Source organism: Rhinoderma darwinii, chromosome 12 (genome assembly GCF_050947455.1).
Source record: "Rhinoderma darwinii isolate aRhiDar2 chromosome 12, aRhiDar2.hap1, whole genome shotgun sequence".
Classification (NCBI taxonomy): domain Eukaryota; kingdom Metazoa; phylum Chordata; class Amphibia; order Anura; family Rhinodermatidae; genus Rhinoderma; species Rhinoderma darwinii.
This window is the reverse complement of record NC_134698.1, coordinates 63,446,357-63,463,385: the sequence shown is the minus strand read 5'-3', so window position 1 is coordinate 63,463,385 and position 17,029 is coordinate 63,446,357. Positions and strand designations below refer to the sequence as shown.

Genomic DNA, 17,029 nt, shown 5'->3' with positions numbered 1-17,029 from the left:
ATTCCTGTATAATCTATGCCCTACTTTGAGCAGAATAAAGGAATAAGAAATTGTTTGTATCTTGCACGGTAATCCTCTCAAATACGGGTCAGGCTAGGGTTAGGAAGTCTGAAAAATGTCCACATCAAAGCAGAGCAAGGTTAACAAAATCCCAGGATCATGTGATTCAAATTGTTTTCTTTTTGCAAGGGGGGTTAGATGTCCAAAAAAAAAAAAGAACAATTTACATCACCAAACCCATCAGGCAAGTCACAGAAAGAATTTGTAAAATGCTAAGACATGCACAGTGCTTATTATTCAGCGGATAGACGTCTTACTCATTTATTTATTTCCCATAGCTTATATAGCACTGGCCTATTCTGCAGCGCTGTACAGATTGTAATTAATCCCGGTCGCCAATAGCGCTTACAATCTAATTTCACATCCCATACACACAGTAGGGCCAATTTCATAGGCAAACAATGAACCTATCTATCTGATTGCATGAATATTTCAATATTTCCCTAGTGATACAACATATTCTCCTTCTCCTTGAGAACCAATTACATTTGAGCAACAAAAAGAAGGATGAATATCTGGAATTTTTTACTAAATAAAAATCCGAATTTTTTATTATTATTTGGAGGCAGTGCCCTTTAGACAAGCCTAATAAGTTCATTTTTATTCTGTTTCATATGCCAAACAAACTGATACCTGATTCTATTCTTCAGAACTTGTAAAATCGTATCCTTCACAACAAAAAATTATTTTATTTAAAGGGGTTCTCCATTTTTGACTGCTGAAGGTATACTATTTTGCCTTTCTAAGATACTTTCAGGTGCAAGTACATTGCTATCTACAAAGACAATATAGTGATGAAGAAGTACTTTCCCCATGTAGGATTGGATGTCCCCAAGAAGCAGTTGAGAAGAGTTGGAGAACCCCTTTACATAAAGAATTATTATTATGGTACAAGTAGTTTTCCACTGTTTTAATTAAAGGGCTGTCTGGAATTAGTACAAAGTGTTTGCCCACCCCCACCCCCACCCCCCTCAGGAACAGCGGCACTCTTGTCCATGGCCTATGTTTGGATCTGCAGCTCAGCCTTAAAGAGGCTCTGTCACCAGGTTAGAAGTGCCCTATCTCTATCTGTAATGTAGATTACAGCAGTGGTTTTTATTTTGAAAAACGATCATTTTTGAGCAAGTTATGAGCAATTTTAGATTTATGCTAATTAGTTTATTAATAGACAACTGGGCATGTTTTTACTTTTTACCAAGTGGGAGTTGTACAGAGGAGTGTATGACGCTGACCAATCGACCAATCAGCGTCATCCACTTCTCATTGTTCCAGCCCAGCTTCTTTCACTGCACAATCACTGTAACAATGTATCATATTATTCCATCTCTCTTATATCCATCCATCTCTCTCATATTTCTGTGTATCTATCAAATCCATTGATCTCTCTCTCATATTCCTATCCACCCAATTCTCAACCGATCGATTATATCGATCCATCTCCCTCTCTCATATCTATACATTTATCTCTCCCACATCCATTCATCTATCTATTCCTCTTAAATAGATCCATTCATCTCTCTCATATTCCTATCCATCCACCTCTCCCTCAAACTATCGATCTATCATATTAATCCATCTCTCTCTTATATAGTTTGGATCAATATGATTAATCGGTTGAGAGATAGGTGGATGGATAGGAATATGACAGAGAGAGGTGGATGGATTTGATAGATAGATAGATAGATAGATAGATAGATAGATAGATAGATAGATAGATAGATAGATAGATAGATAGATAGATAGATAGATAGATAGATAGATAGATAGATAGATAGATAGATAGATAGATAGATAGAAATTGATTAATATGATAGATAGAAAGTTTGAGAGAGGTGGATGGATAGGAATATGAGAAAGAGATGGATGGATAAAGGAGAGAGGTGGCTTTAGATAGATAGATAGATAGATAGATAGATAGATAGATAGATAGATAGATAGATAGATAGATAGATAGATAGATAGATAGATAGATAGATAGATAGATAGATTAGATAGATTAGATAGATAGATAGATCTCTTATATAGATCTCTATTAACCTATCAATCTATCCTATCTATCCATCCATTTTTCTCATATCTATACATTTACCTCTCTCATATCCATCTATCTCTTATATCGATCCATCCATCCCGCTCTCATATTTCTATCCATCCACCTATCTCTCAATCGATCGATCTATCTATCATATCAATCCATCTCTCTCTCTCTCATATCTATATAGTGGTGGTTAACTTCAAAGCGGAGTCCTAGTTCTGATGAACCTGCTAAATCCACTTCCTGGATTTTTTCTTTGTATTTCTAATGCATGCAGTTAGACCTAAAGGGTGTTTTGGTAAATCATACATTTTAGCAGATCCCGGTAAGCAGATGCCTCGAACAAAACTTTTTTTGGAAGTTTTTACCAAACCTGCTGATGTAGGCAGATAAGGCATAGAGGTGCCGGCCGAAAAATTGACAATGTGGGGCCGTTACGTTGCGGATCATAACATGCATTAGCTGAAATGTGGTTTTATCCGTTTAAGGCATTTCCACTTTAAATAATCCCTGCACTAAACCCCCCTTTGCAATAGCAGTACTTTGGTGGAGTCTCTATGCCCACTTTCTAATACATTAAATATAGAGATTATCTTTCTAATGCACCAGTTCAGTCCTTGAGGTCGGTCATAGAGCCTCTGGTCTAAAACTAAACCCACTAAATAAAAAAGAAAAAAAAGAAATCAGTGGATACACTTTGCTTGATATTTTATACTGAAAATTTCTGTAGAAGTCCAGGAAAATAATTTATCTTTATCAAGATATAACTGAAACAAAAATACACATAAGAAGTGGTTGTCTTGTCTCGACAACTCCTAATAAAACATATGGACATCATGGAGGGGTGTCACCGATCAGGACCCCTCTCTACGAGCCAGAGCGGAGAGTCGCTAACAAGAGCTCTCACTCTGGTAGACGCAGTGCGTCTATATTGCGTAGACAACCAATAAGTTGAATGACCGCATGTAATACTACATTTCCCCTGTAGTGGCCGCTGCAGGGGGAATAAGCAGCCATTCTTCTGAACAGGTGATTTTGCTGGCGGTATCCAGAGTCGGACGGCTCTCAGATTAGAAGGGTTGTCTTTGATGAGACAATTTTTAATAAATTATTCTCTTACCAAGCACAACTATTAGCGAGACATTATCCTGCTCCTCAAACCACTGCTGTGCCACTGGCAGTGTAGCAGGGTGTTAATAGTTTATATCGTTCGAATATTTATGATATATTATATTAAAGCGTACCTAACCTTTCAGGTGACTTTGCAGAATGAGCTGTCATATGTTTGTACATGAGGAATAAGACTATTTCTGACCATTATATGACTTGTATTCTGCATTTTTAGCAGTTTTCCCCAGTGAATCCAGCACTGGGTTTAGATATAACATTTACTAGAAGTGGCAGCAGAATTGCGGTGTCTCTCTGCCTCTCCCTCACTCTGTTCCTGCTCCCTCCTCCCCTCTACATAGACTTCTATGGACAGCTGTAACCTCATCCTACAGTAAGCTGATAGTCCGTCTGGTCTCTCAAAACGCAATTTAGCAGTAAATTGAGAGTGAATAACCAGTGCATGAGGGAGGGAGAGAAGTGCCTGATAAGTGGAAGAAGAGGCATTTTTCCTATAATAAGATATATTAAAAACTTTCTTATATTCACTTGTACTATTGATTTATGCTAAATTAGTTGAGAGGTTAGTGACCATTTAAGTATAGACATGTGCTTTTGATTTTTAGAAGCGATCATAATCAGCCCCCAACATGATTAACGGAATCGTCCATTGGACATAATTAATGGGCAGTGGGTGACCAGCTTTAGATATGGTTTCCATTGTCCACATACAAAGATGTCATTACTGTTATTGACTTTAATGGCTATATGCATCTATACCCATATATACATAAGTTTTAAAGGAGTTCTATAGCTCCATGTAAAAGAAAAAAAAAAAAAAAAGAGTAAAATTTACATTTGGTCCTCAAAGCGAAGGACCATTGCTGTATGTTGGAGTGCATGGTCTATTGATATACATAAATCCATACGGTCATTTAAATGGATGTATATAGAGATCTATGTAGGTATTATGTACAAGAGACACTAAATATCCCCCTCCCCTCCCCCCAAGTGTGTTTCTCAAGATCAGCACTCACGCACCATATATTAATGCAGACTCCTTTACCAACCAAAATCACTGCGCCCCTTAATTTTAGCCACATTTCTTTAAATCTATACCCCTTTAAAAAGTATTAGGCCCTGTTCACATCACGTTTAGCTTCCGACGTATAGGGTTACATTAGCCCGATGGAGGTCAAAAGAGTATCCTAATGGCCCCCGTCAGACCCATATACATCAGTATAGGCTATTATGGAATCCCTTTAATGTATACGTCATGCGCTTTTCATGCCCTATACGTTAAACAGATCCCATAATAACCCATGGATGATTAGGCATATGTCACAGCTTACATTAAACGGATACGTTGGAATCTTTTTTCCAGCGTATATGCTAAATGTATGGCCAAAAGTGTGATGTGAATGGGTCCTAAGGATTTTTGCACCCTGCCCCCAGTGTAGTGTAATGTAATGTTTTTGAAGTAGCTTCTAAATTTCTTCCTAAAAAATGTCCTAAGAAAGAACACATATACTTCGTGCCGTAAAGTACACTGAGGTTTTGGCACCGTGTAGGAATCTGCCAACTGAAGACATACTTATTGTAGTGGGTGGTCAAGTTCAGACGAAGTTTAAAACAAAAGTTCAGAAAGATCTACTTTTCATGGGTCAATAAACGTGCACATCACAGAGACAGCAAAACTGGCAGTTGTGGCGGCTCGCAAGGTTGTCTTGGCACTAAACAAAAAGCACCATCAAAGCTATAGTCCCAATTAGTAAAATTGGCTAATGTGGCGATAAACGAACGTATCTGCCGCCTTCAAAAGTTCTCTCTGTTCACACACAATGAGAAATGTGCACAAATCTGAGCAGTTTGTTGATTACGAACTAAGAGAGTCTGACACATTCTATCTATTTATTTTCACATAGACAAATGCATTTTATATTGAAATTTATTGTATTTTCAAAGGGGTGGTATGAGCTTAGAAAACATGGCGGCTTTCTTCCAGAAACAGAGCCACTCTAGTCTGTGGGCTGCATCTGCTGTTGCAGCACAGCGCCTTTCAAGTAAATAACATTGAGCTGTAATACCAGATATGACACATAGACAAGAGTGGCGCTGTTTCTTGAAGAAAGCAGCCATGTTTTACTAAGCTCATACAACCCCCTTTAAAAGGGAAACTGTCAGTATGGTAATGCTGCACTAACTGCGGGGAGCATGATAGCTGTATTCGGGCCATCCCCGGCAGACCTATAGAGAATGAATGAAGCGACAGAACGAATGCGTTACCACCACTCGGGTCATTCAGGGGACTCAGGACCTCCGTTCTCTTGATAGATAGGGATCCTAGTGATCAAACTCTTATCGCCTATCCTGTGGATAGTTGATAAGTTGTATTTATGGGAAAACCCCTTTAAAAGGGGTTGTCCAGGCATAGGGAGGTTTTTCATACTGATGACCTATCCACAGGATAGGTCATAAGTATATGGTCGTGGGGTCCGACAACCGGACCCCACACGATCAGCTGCTCTTGCTGCCTCCAGGCACCGGACATTACGCAGCGGTCGGTGCCGGAAGCAGGTGGCTCCGTACACTGTATAGTGGCTGTGCTGCAGTACGGCCGCTATACTGTGAGCAGAGCCATCTGCTACAGTCACCGACAACTGCATAAATTCGGGTGCCCGGAAGCAGCCGGAACAGCTGATCGGCGCGGGGTCCCCATTACCCCCACCGATCATAAACTGATGACCTATCCTATGGATAGGTTATCAGTATGAAAATCCGCCCCATGCCTGGACAACCCCTTTAACTATATGTAAAGCTGTGTTCACATTTACACTGGAGGCTCCGTCGCAAATTCCGTCAGATTTGATGAGAATTAAAACAACGGCAGATTGACTGGAAACATTATAAGTCAATTAGGTCCGTCAGGCGCCAGTAATACCCGTTGAATTATGTATCTGGCACTGTGTTGTGGTTTCCAACGGAAACCACAAACGCAGATGTAAACAAAGCCTTAGGCCTCATTTACACGAGCGTGTGCGTTTTGCGCACGCAAAAAAACGCAGCATTTGGCGTGCGCAAAAAGCACTTGACAGCTCCGTGTGTCATCAGTGTATGATGCGCGGCTGCGTGATTTTCGCGCAGCCGCCATCATAGAGATGAGGCTAGTCGACGTCAGTCACTGTCCAGGGTGCTGAAAGAGTTAACTGATCGGCAGTAACTCTTTCAGCACCCTCGACAGTGAATTCCGATCACAATATACACCAACCTGTGAATAAAAAAAGACGTTCATACTTACCAAGAACTTCCTGCTTCCTCCAGTCCGGTCTCTCGGCCGTTGCCTTGGTGACGCGTCCCTCTCTTGTCATCCGGCCCCACCTCCTTGGATGACGCGGCAGTCCATGTGACCGCTGCAGCCTGTGATTGGCTGCAGCCTGTGCTTGGCCTGTGATTGGCTGCAGCCTGTGCTTGGCCTGTGATTGGCTGCAGCTGTCACTTGGACTGAATTGTCATCCCGGTAGGTCAGACTGGAGGAAGAAGCCGGGAGTTATCGGTAAGTCAGAACTTTTTTTTTTTTACACGTTCATGTATAATGTGATCGGAAGTCACTGTCCAGGGTGCTGAACCAGTTTAACTCTTTCAGCACCGTGAACAGTGACTGTCTCCTGACGTCGCGTACCGGAAAAAATTTTGCCGGGTTCGGTCAAAACGAGTTCGGCCGAACCTGGTGAAGTTCGGGTCGCTCATCTCTAATTTGACACTCCGTTTGGATGTTTGTAAACAGAAATGCACGTGGTGCTTTTCTGTTTACATTCATCCTTTTGACAGCTCTTGCGCGAATCACGCAGTTCGCACGGAAGTGCTTCCGTGCGGCATGCGTGGTTTTCACGCACCCATTGACTTCAATGGGTGCGTGATGCGCGAAAAACGCACGATTATAGAACATGTCGTGAGTTTTATGCAACGCACTCGCGCTGCGCAAAATTCACGCATTGTCTGCACTGCCCCATAGAGTAATATAGGTGCGTACGACACACGTGAAAAGCATGCGCGTATATTACGCGCGTATATTACGCTCGTCTAAATGAGGCCTTACTCTGAAGATCTGTTGTCTTCTAGAGAAATCACAGGTTTTAATAAGTCCTGGGCTTAGGGAGAAGTCGGAGGGGAACCGCCCTGTGGACACTTGTCTATGGTCGCAAGCCTCAGGGCACATATCGCAATATCATGCTGCCATAAAGGCAGCATGAAAGTGCTGACTGGTTCTCTATAAAGGGGTTATCTAGGAATAAAAATGCTGATCCCAAAAACACTCAGGGGTTTGGTTTGTTTACTTATGTGTCTCTAATTAAATGAAATGATCGTCTTTTTTTCTACTCCTTTACGGCACGGCCAGACGTGGCAGAGTTTTTCCGCTGCAAATGTTGGGGCAATTACGCAACGAATCTGCACCAACATTTGCATATTTGACAGGTAATTCAGACGTTGCAGATATCACAGCGGACTTGCCACAGATTTCAGTTTTTGCATTGCAAAGGCTGAAATCCGCAGTGAAATTCTGCTGCTTCTCCGCAACAGACAGTGCATGCTGTGGAGGGAAAATTCCGCACCGCAGCCTATGGTCCGCAGTGGAGTTTTCCGCAACGTCTGAACTAACTTGCCTAAAAATTTATTGAAACAACTGTAAAAAACGGCCGCTGGAGAATTCCACTGCGGACTGTCCGCAGCGGAATTCCACAGCAATTCCGCCATGTCTGGCCGTGCCCTTAAAGTGTACCTAACTTTTCAGGTGACTTTTCAGAATAAGCTGTCATATGTGTGTACATAAGGAATATACTATTTCTGGCCATTATATGACTTGTGTTCTGCATTATTTAGCAGTTTTCCCCCTGCAGGCTCTATCACTACTTCTCAGTTGTCTCTGCATTAGTGGGTGGAGCCTAACTGTTATCCCGCCCCTTTCCACAGATTTACATGGAGCGTGTGTTGTTGACTCACTCTCTCTGCTCCCAACTCCTGCTCCCCCTCCCCTCCCCATAGACTTGTATAGGCAGGCAGTGAAGAGACACACACACCCCCACCTTCTGCAGCCAGTCAATTCTGCTCTGTAACCAGGGACGGACAATGCTTGACAACAGGGGGTGGACAGCAGATTACAGGAAGGGAGACACCCAGTGGCAGTAACTTCACCCAGAATTTACATGGATAAAACAACTGAATTATAACAGTAAGTAAATTAAAAAGTTTATCTATGTCAGGTATACTATTACATCAGCATAAGTTATTTCAGAAGTTAGTGTCCATTTAAGGTCTTAGTTGGTCGTTGATGTATACACGATGCTGTTCTCTGCTCACATACTTGGGATGCCACTTTAACATTCTCAAAAGTTCTCCAAAAAGTATCAATTTTTTGCACATTACACATTTTACATCCAAGGCTTACAACATACAAAAAATGGACAGGTACCTGACAGATGTACTAAACAGCAGAGCGGCAGCGACTGCTCCAAAAAAGCTGCAGAGAATGTTAACTCGATAAGCAATGGAGCCGATCGGCAGCAGAACCATCACCAGTTTGGCCAGCAAAGTAAACAACGGGTACCCAGGAGGATGAGCAACCTGACAAACATTAAAGGACAAAATAGTTAACAGTGGAAATGGAGAGGACCTCTCATACTTTTTTTATGTGGTTTAGGATTATATTGAATGGGTTGTACACAAATCGGGTGTTATAGGGTCCAACTTCTCATGTGCTCCTTACACAATCTGGAAGAGTCCCAACCTACTGGACACAGTAATAGAATCAATCTAGTAATGACAATGTGACATTACAAGCTGTACTGGCAGCTGCCAACAGAGGGCAGCATCACTTTCTCGCTAGTGGCGTCTGCTTTGGGATTGGGGGACTATGGAGTTGTACTCAAATTAGGGCAATGAAAGAAGTAAATGAGAACTATAATTTACTATCTGGGCAAATTATAGAAAACTGGCACTATGTGGGCACAGTATAGCACTGTATCTGTGGGGGGATGTGGCCCAGAGCCAAGGTGGCTTAGACTGGCATTAAGGGTGCTGCTAGTCTCCTGGGTTGCTCACTCTGCGGGTGCTGTGTTGCAGCGGCACTGGTTGCCATGCTAAACTGCACTTGATAGAGTAGGGACCCCTTAATGACCGGGCCTGAAAAGCCAGCTAAATTTTTTTGTTTTTACCTCTCTGCCATAACTTTTTTATTTTTTCATTGACGTGGCCGTATGAGGCCTTGTTTTATGCGAGAGAAATAGCATTATTATTTTTTCCGCAGTTTGGGGGGGGGGGTAGAAAAAAAATATTTTTACGGTGTGAATATAGGAAAAAGCGATTCTTGGCATTATTTTTCTTGTTTATTTTTTATCCCGTTCACGTTTCACGCTAAATAACCGGTTAAATTAATTCCTCAGGTTATTACGGTCATTTAGATACTTAATATGTGTGGGTTTTTTTGTAATGTGGGGGCAATAAAATATATTTCATGCAAAATAATGACTTTCTTTGGGACATTTTTTTAAATTCATTTATTTTTTTGTTACTTTTTTTTTTTAATCCCATTAAGGGATAACTTTACTTACAACTTTATTTTTTACTTATAATGTATTAGCAAACTCCTGTATGCTAATACATTACACTGTGTCACTATGACACAGGCGTTTGTTAGGGCAGCACACAGTGTGCCTTAACAGCAAGCTAACGGAACAGACAGCCCTGGGGTCCTTTCTAGGTCCCCAGGGCTGACTGCAGAGTGAATCCCTGCTCTTTGTTCACGTCACCGGGTTTCCAGTGACACGATTAAAGAGGGGAGTTCCCTTTGATCATGCCGCGGTCACGGACCACGGCGATCAAAGAGTTAAACAGCTGGGGTCCGGATGTTTTCCGACCCCAGCTGTATTCAGCAGGCTGTTCTAAGATCAGGAGCTGTAAGTTACAGCTCCCGCTTAGAGGATGAGCGATCACAGGAGCGCTCATCAGCCTCTTCTACAGCGACGCCAAAAGACGTCGCTGTAGACTAAGCACATGCACCGCCTGCCGTCAAGAGACGGTGGGCGGTCGTTAAGGGGTTAAAGAGGTCGCCGTGTAGTGGCAAGTGGGCTCATACAGTTTGAACAAAATGTAAGCGAAGAACTTCATGTTCATACATTTTGCTGAGCCGCAATAGATCAAGTATAAGTGGATGTGCGGTCCAGGTTTTCTTCTCTCTCCTTGTGACAGTATAGCACTGTGTTGTTACTATTTATACGGTATGTAAGCAAATTATGGTGCACTGTTTTGCACTACATGGGCACAAAATGGCACTATATGGATAAAGAATGGAACTCTGGGCAGTGAAGAACAGTATATAGGTACAATGTGAGCACTATAAAGCTTTATGTGGGCATGTTATGGCACTCTCTGGGCAATGTTTAGCTCTTATGAGCAAAGTACGTAAACAAAAGTATGGCACTCTGGGAAATGTAGTATGCACTATGTATTTGGACAATGTATGGCACAACTGGGCACGGTATGCAGTCAATTGAGATTGTAAATTTGATTCTACAAATATATGAGAGAATTTCCATATATGCCATTCCCTTATACATAAATGTATGTTCATCAAAGGCAAAACTACAGTGTAATTACAATCGGAATACAACCACAATACAACTAAGGTTGTCACGATACCAGAATTTTGACTTCGATACCGATAGTTTGTGTAGTGTTGCGATTCGCGATACAAAAACGATACTTTGTCAACAATAAAAATAAAAAAAGTTCTCCCATTTTCTGATGTGAGGCACGTGGTATGATGATGAATTTTGAACCTCCATGTGCCTCACACTAATAGTAATTAACCCCATCATGTTCCTCTGTCATAATGGACAACATTGGGTTAATATGTAAGGTACATGATGGGGTTAATTACTATTAATGTGAGGCACACGGAGGTTCAAAATTCATCACCCCTCGCGCCTCACATTAATAAGTGAAAGAAAGCAGTTTTTTTTTTTTAAAGTATAAACATCATAAATGGCGCTATAAATTTGTTGTGCAGGTTATAACGGTCGAGACGATACCGAATGTGTGTATATTTTATGTATTGATACTTATTTTAATGTTTATTGTAAAACATGTGTGTGTATTTTTTTAATATTTCTTTCTTTATTTTTTTAATATTCTATTTTTAAACTTCAATGTACTTGCATATTTACTTCATAGGCAGTTGTTGACAACAGGAAATATGGTCAGACATCCCTGGGGTCCTTCAATGGACCCTGGGCTGTCTGCCCATATATGGTATGTCCCTCAATCGCGTCACAGGGATTCCCTGTGATGCGATCCAAAGGGGTATCCCCCTCCTTCTCATTTTCCCATTGAATGGTGCGGTCAGCTTTGATCGCAGCTTTCAAGGGAATAGCGGCGGAGATCATAGGTTTCTCTGATCTCCCCCTTTAGAGCGGGCTGCGGCTGTGTAATACAGCCATTGCCCCAATCCTGATGGCACGTGCACACTTTTTGCATTACAGTGCGCCCACCATGTTCTCTGCCTTTAGGGCCGCCGCCGCTCATTACATCACGCTACTGACTAAATTCATGTGTTACAATACTAAACTGTGCAGCTTAGTATCGAAATACATCAATTAACGGTATTGAACCATTTGAGGGTGCACTTCATCGAAATAATCTCAATATTTCGATGCATCCTGCAACCCTAAATACCACACGTAAAAATCATGTCTGGTTTACAAAATATTTCCATAATAAAATAAAATGCTGTATTCTAATAACTAAAGCTCATCCTAGTAAATGGACAGAATGACAGTTTAATATAACACCAATACCAATGTAAATACAAACAAATACATGTAAATTGTATAACAGTTTAATACAAGTAAGGATGAGTGAACCGATTCGGCAAAAATTGAGTTCTGTTCGAATTTCCCCAAATTTTCAGATTCGCTGCAGTTCAAAACTATTTTGCAGCACACGAATCAGCAAAATGGCGGGCGCTCATGGATTAGACAAAAAAAAGAGGGGAGAAAAGGAGTAAAAAAAAAAAAAAAATACCACAGTCACCACCTCCCTCCCCTGCTGTCCTCCTGAGATGACGTTGTTTTGTCCAATGTTACTGCTGCAGCTAATCACAGGCTACAGTGGTTACATGGGGCAAAACTACATCGTTATGCATCGCTACGGAAGACCAAGGGAGGATGAGAATGGTATTTTTTTTGTTTTAGTGGTGGAATTGCGAGTGCCCAGATTGTCCAGTCTGACTCTCCCATGTCTTCTAGGACTGTAGCCAACTTGGGTACAGTCCTAGAAGACATTAGAAAGTCAAAAAGGGCAATCGGGAGACTTGCAATTCGCAACAAATTTATTTGGACCGAATCGGCCCTGAAATTCAACTTGGTACAAATATTCACTGCAAATTTCAACTACCCCGATTGCCCTGTCTGATAGAGTCAGCCCCGAAACAAATTTAGGGAAATTTGCTCAACTTTACCTAAAAGGATATATAGACATCTGTTGATGCTCAGAAAGGGCAATAAGATGCTTCTTAGTTATATCTGTTTCTCGGTGGATAGCTTGGTGTCAACCAATATGGCCATTGTTAGTGAGCCGGGTTCTCATCCAGCTTTTCCATGGTGCGGAATGGCCAGGGAGTCCCTGCCTCCCTGCGGGACTACTGTCATGTACTAGAAACATGATTACAGTACGGAACAGTATTCCCACGGGGAGGCAGGGACTCCTAGCATCATAGATAACTGATGCTAGGAGTCTGGCTCCCTAAACTGTGTTCAGCCAGGGAAATACGGCCTACATACGGTCTGTATCTCACGGACTGAACACTTATAGTGACAACCCCTGAGGGGTTTCTAAAGGCGGCCATATTGGCTTTCCCAGACACAGATATCACTATGAAACAGCTAAATAGAATTTTTAATAATTTAACAAAACAGGACAATTGAAGGACTTACAATTCTGGTAATTTTCTTTATTTTTGAGGGGAAATGCCCTTGAAGAATTTTTTACAACCCCAGTGTCATAAAGGGGGTGGTTCCTTTACAAAATGTATATTGATTACTACATGCGTAGACCACACGGTCTCCAGATTAGTGCCAGTTTAACAGACTTTCGGTCTTACCTAAAGGGATCATGACACCATAATTAAGTTTATTAAATAATAAAACTTATTAAAATTGTTAACCCGATTTATTTCATTCTCCCCAGCTTATCCAAATTTTGGGTTGATAATAAGCCATGCCACTGTATATACAGTAAAAGCCTTGCTTTATAATTTTGTTTAATTGGATTTAAAACTTAAAGTAAATTGTCGCATACTGTACTTATAAGTTAGTAAAACTGTGGTTTGAAAATAAATTAATCTACTTTACTCCATGCTTAATTAAACTTCCCTAATTCCTAAAACTGTTAATGAGAGCATTGATTAAACAATAAAATTAATACTTACTCCGAGCTCATAGGCGGCTGTGATCAGCTCCCCTGTGAAAAAATAAATGTAAAACCAATAATTACCATTAGGGAATGACCCTCCTCCAAAGTTTCCCAAATTCAAAGGCTTGCGCTGGGATTTTGCATTAATTTGACTTGATAAAAATAAATCTAGAGAGATTTAGCAGCATGAAATTTTCTCAGAAATTCCTCCCACTTTCAATTTAGTTACACTGAAAACCATTTCATAAACATAATGTGCGTTTTATTGCATTTGCGATTAAATCAAACAGTAAAACGTAACGTTTTGACTCTATATAGAATTCCTTTAATCCGACATGCGATAGTCCAGAAAGGATAATAATCTGGCACAGAAGGGCCAAAACATCTGGAATTTCCCCTAACCAGAAAACTGGACTAAGACCTAGATGAAGAATTAAGAGACTCGTCTATTTAACGCAAAGTGACAGCGGCAGATTTTAAGTTAGTGTTTTATCCTAGGTGGTCTTCCTGAAGGTAGATTGTAAATTTTGAATACTTTTTGATGAACATCTGATTATATAATAATCTGGTATTTATCTGGTCCTTTTTTTGGACTAAAGAAATTATTTTATATATATGTATATCATGTAATTATTTAAAAAGTAGTATTCGTATCGTCATTAAAACGGGTTGTCCCTTTATAAGGGCATATAAACATAATACCAGGGTTACCCTGATTTGCAAACCCCTTTAAATGGAGAGATGTTGCAGAGGGTGCCGCCTGCCCTGGCAGACTCTATACAAACATGTTTTACATGGTCACCCATTTTATTTTAATGGGCACTGTGTAATACTACATTTTTCCCGTATCTACCCCCGGTAATATCAGCTGGTCGCTAGGAAAACATGACATGTCTGACCATAATAAAGAAACGTTTCCATATGGACGAATGAAGTCTACGGAGGTAACAGAAACGCCCCCCCATCACCCAGAGCAAAAAGTCCCTTGAATAAATGGTGAGATTTATCAAGATTTATGAAAAGGAAAAGGGGAGGAGTTTCCTATAGCAACCAATCAGATTGCTTCTTTCATTTTCAAAAGGGCCTCTGAAACCTGATAGGTTGCTAGGGGCAACTGCTCCAGCTGTTTAAACCAGTTTTGATCAATCTCATCCAGTGTCATTACATTAATATCAATGGGTGACCTGTAATCCTTAAAGTTGTCCGTTTTCAGCAAATTAATGTTATTTTTTTGTGTATAATCAAAAAAGTCATACAATTTTCCAATATACTTTATGTATTAACTCCTCACCGTTTTCAAGATCTCTGCTTGTTGTTATTCAGTAGAAATATTCATTGTTTACTTCCAGTGGATAAAATTCTGTCCATGGTCGTGTGATGGACACCGTGAGGAATTAATACAGAAAGTATATTGGAAACTAGAGAACCACTTTAATTTGCCCGGCAGCTAAAAATTACACATTCGGGGAGGTGTATCAAAACTGGTGTAAAACAAAAGTGGAGTAGTCACCCATAGCAACCAGATTCCACCTTTAATTTTTCAGAGGCGCTTCGGAAGACAAAAGCATTGACCTGATTGGTTGACATGGGTCACTGCACCACGTTTCCTTTCTGCCTGTATTGATACATCTCCTCTAATATGTCTCGTTCTCCTAGTTCTCAATTTCCCAGAAACAGTGGAATAGAATTTTTTAACAACTTAGGCCTAATTCACATCTGCATTGGCATTTCCGTTAGGGGCCTTCGTCTCAGAGTCTGACAAAAATACCGGAAACAGTAGCGCAGCACGTTGCGCTATTTTTTCCAGTAAAAGCACGGACACCCTAACAGAAAACCGACAGAACCCAATAAAATCAATGGATTCATTCAGACGTCGGTTGTCTCTGTTGTTCAACGGAACCCGCGCTTCTGGCATTTTCGTTGTTCTGCTCTTATGACCGAGCAAAACAACGGAATGCCGAAAGCAGTTGTGAACAGGGCCTAACCAGAAGACCACAACTGAAATACCCATGATTAATACAATTTTTATTTTATTTTAGGAGGAAAATGCTCCTTAAGGCCATGTACACCTTTAACCTCTTAATGACCGCCAATACGCCTTTTCACAGCAGCCGTTAAGGGTACTTAGGCCAGAGCACCGCCTTTTCACAGAGCTCTGACATAAGCCCGGCACGGGTGTCCTGTGCCGAATAGAGCGGGTGTCAGGCGGTCTGAAGAGAGCCGGACGCCTGCACTAAAGGGCGGGATCGATTTCAACATCAATCTCACCCGTTTAACCCCTTAGATGCGGCGCTCAATAGCGTGCGCCGCATCCAAGTGGTTTTGGAAGGAGGGAGCTCCCTCTCTCACCCCATCGGCACCCTGCAATCACAATGTGCCAATGGCTTCTATGGCAGCCGGGGGCCTAACAAAGGCCCACCCCAGGTCTGCCTGTAGAGGATGCCTGCTAAGCCATGCCTGAGGCTTGACCTAGCAGGTGCCTGTGTGTTTTACACTGACAGGCAATAATACGCTGCAATACAGAAGTATTGCAGTGTATTATAAAAGCGATCAGAAGATCGCATAGTGAAGTCCCCTAGTGGGACTAAAAATAAAGTTATCATAAAGTTTAATAAAGTTAATAATAAATAAAAATCCCAAATAAAAAAAACACTTTTTCCCTTATATAATACTTTAATATGAAAAAAGAAATGAATTTTTTTTAAACATTACACATATTTGGTATCGCTGCGTCCGTAACGACCCTACCTATAAAGCGATTAAATTATTTAACCCGTACGGTGAACGCCGTAAAAAATTTGATAACAAAGAATGCCAAAATTGCTGTTTTCTGTTCATCCTGCCTTAAAAAAAAAATTGATAAAAAGTGATCAAAAAGTCGCATGTACTCCAAAATGGTACCAATAAAAACTAGAAGTCGTCCCGCAAAAAACAAGCCCTCATATAGCTGCATAGGCATAAAAATAAAACAATTATGGCTCTTAAAATATGGCGACACAAAAACAAATAATTTTGAAAAAAAAGTGTTTTTACTGTGTAAAAGTAGTAAAACATAAAAAAGCTATATAAATTTGGTATTGCCACAATCGTAATGACCCATTGAATAAAGTTATTATGTTATTTATACCACACAGTAAACGGCGTAAATCTAAGATGCAAAAAAGTGTGGCGAAATGTATGGTTTTTTTTCCATTACCCACTCAAAAAAGTTAATAAAAGTTAAACAATAAATTATATGTGCAACAAAGCGGTGCTATTCAAAAATACAACTTGTCCAGCAAAAAACAAGACCTTATACAGCTATGTCGACGCAAATATAAAAAAAGTTATAGCTCTTGGAATGTGATGATGGAAAAATGCTAA

The 17,029-nt window shown here is 40.7% G+C and overlaps 1 protein-coding gene across 5 annotated transcripts in view; it reads right to left on the bottom strand.

The window, feature by feature from the left end:
* The window catches only part of TMEM260 (transmembrane protein 260), a 79,308-nt gene that overhangs the window by 54,920 nt on the left and 7,359 nt on the right, over positions 1–17,029 (bottom strand). For all 5 annotated transcript variants that reach the window (XR_012851256.1, XM_075843312.1, XM_075843309.1 and 2 more), the window contains exons 3-4: positions 13,683–13,714; positions 8,670–8,821 (exon numbers count right to left, since the gene is read on the bottom strand). Coding sequence is in view for 4 of the 5 variants with exons in the window: in XM_075843312.1 (XP_075699427.1) it covers positions 8,670–8,821; positions 13,683–13,714 (184 nt within the window). In the remaining variant the exon portion in view is untranslated. The remainder of the gene's footprint in view (positions 1–8,669; positions 8,822–13,682; positions 13,715–17,029) is intronic.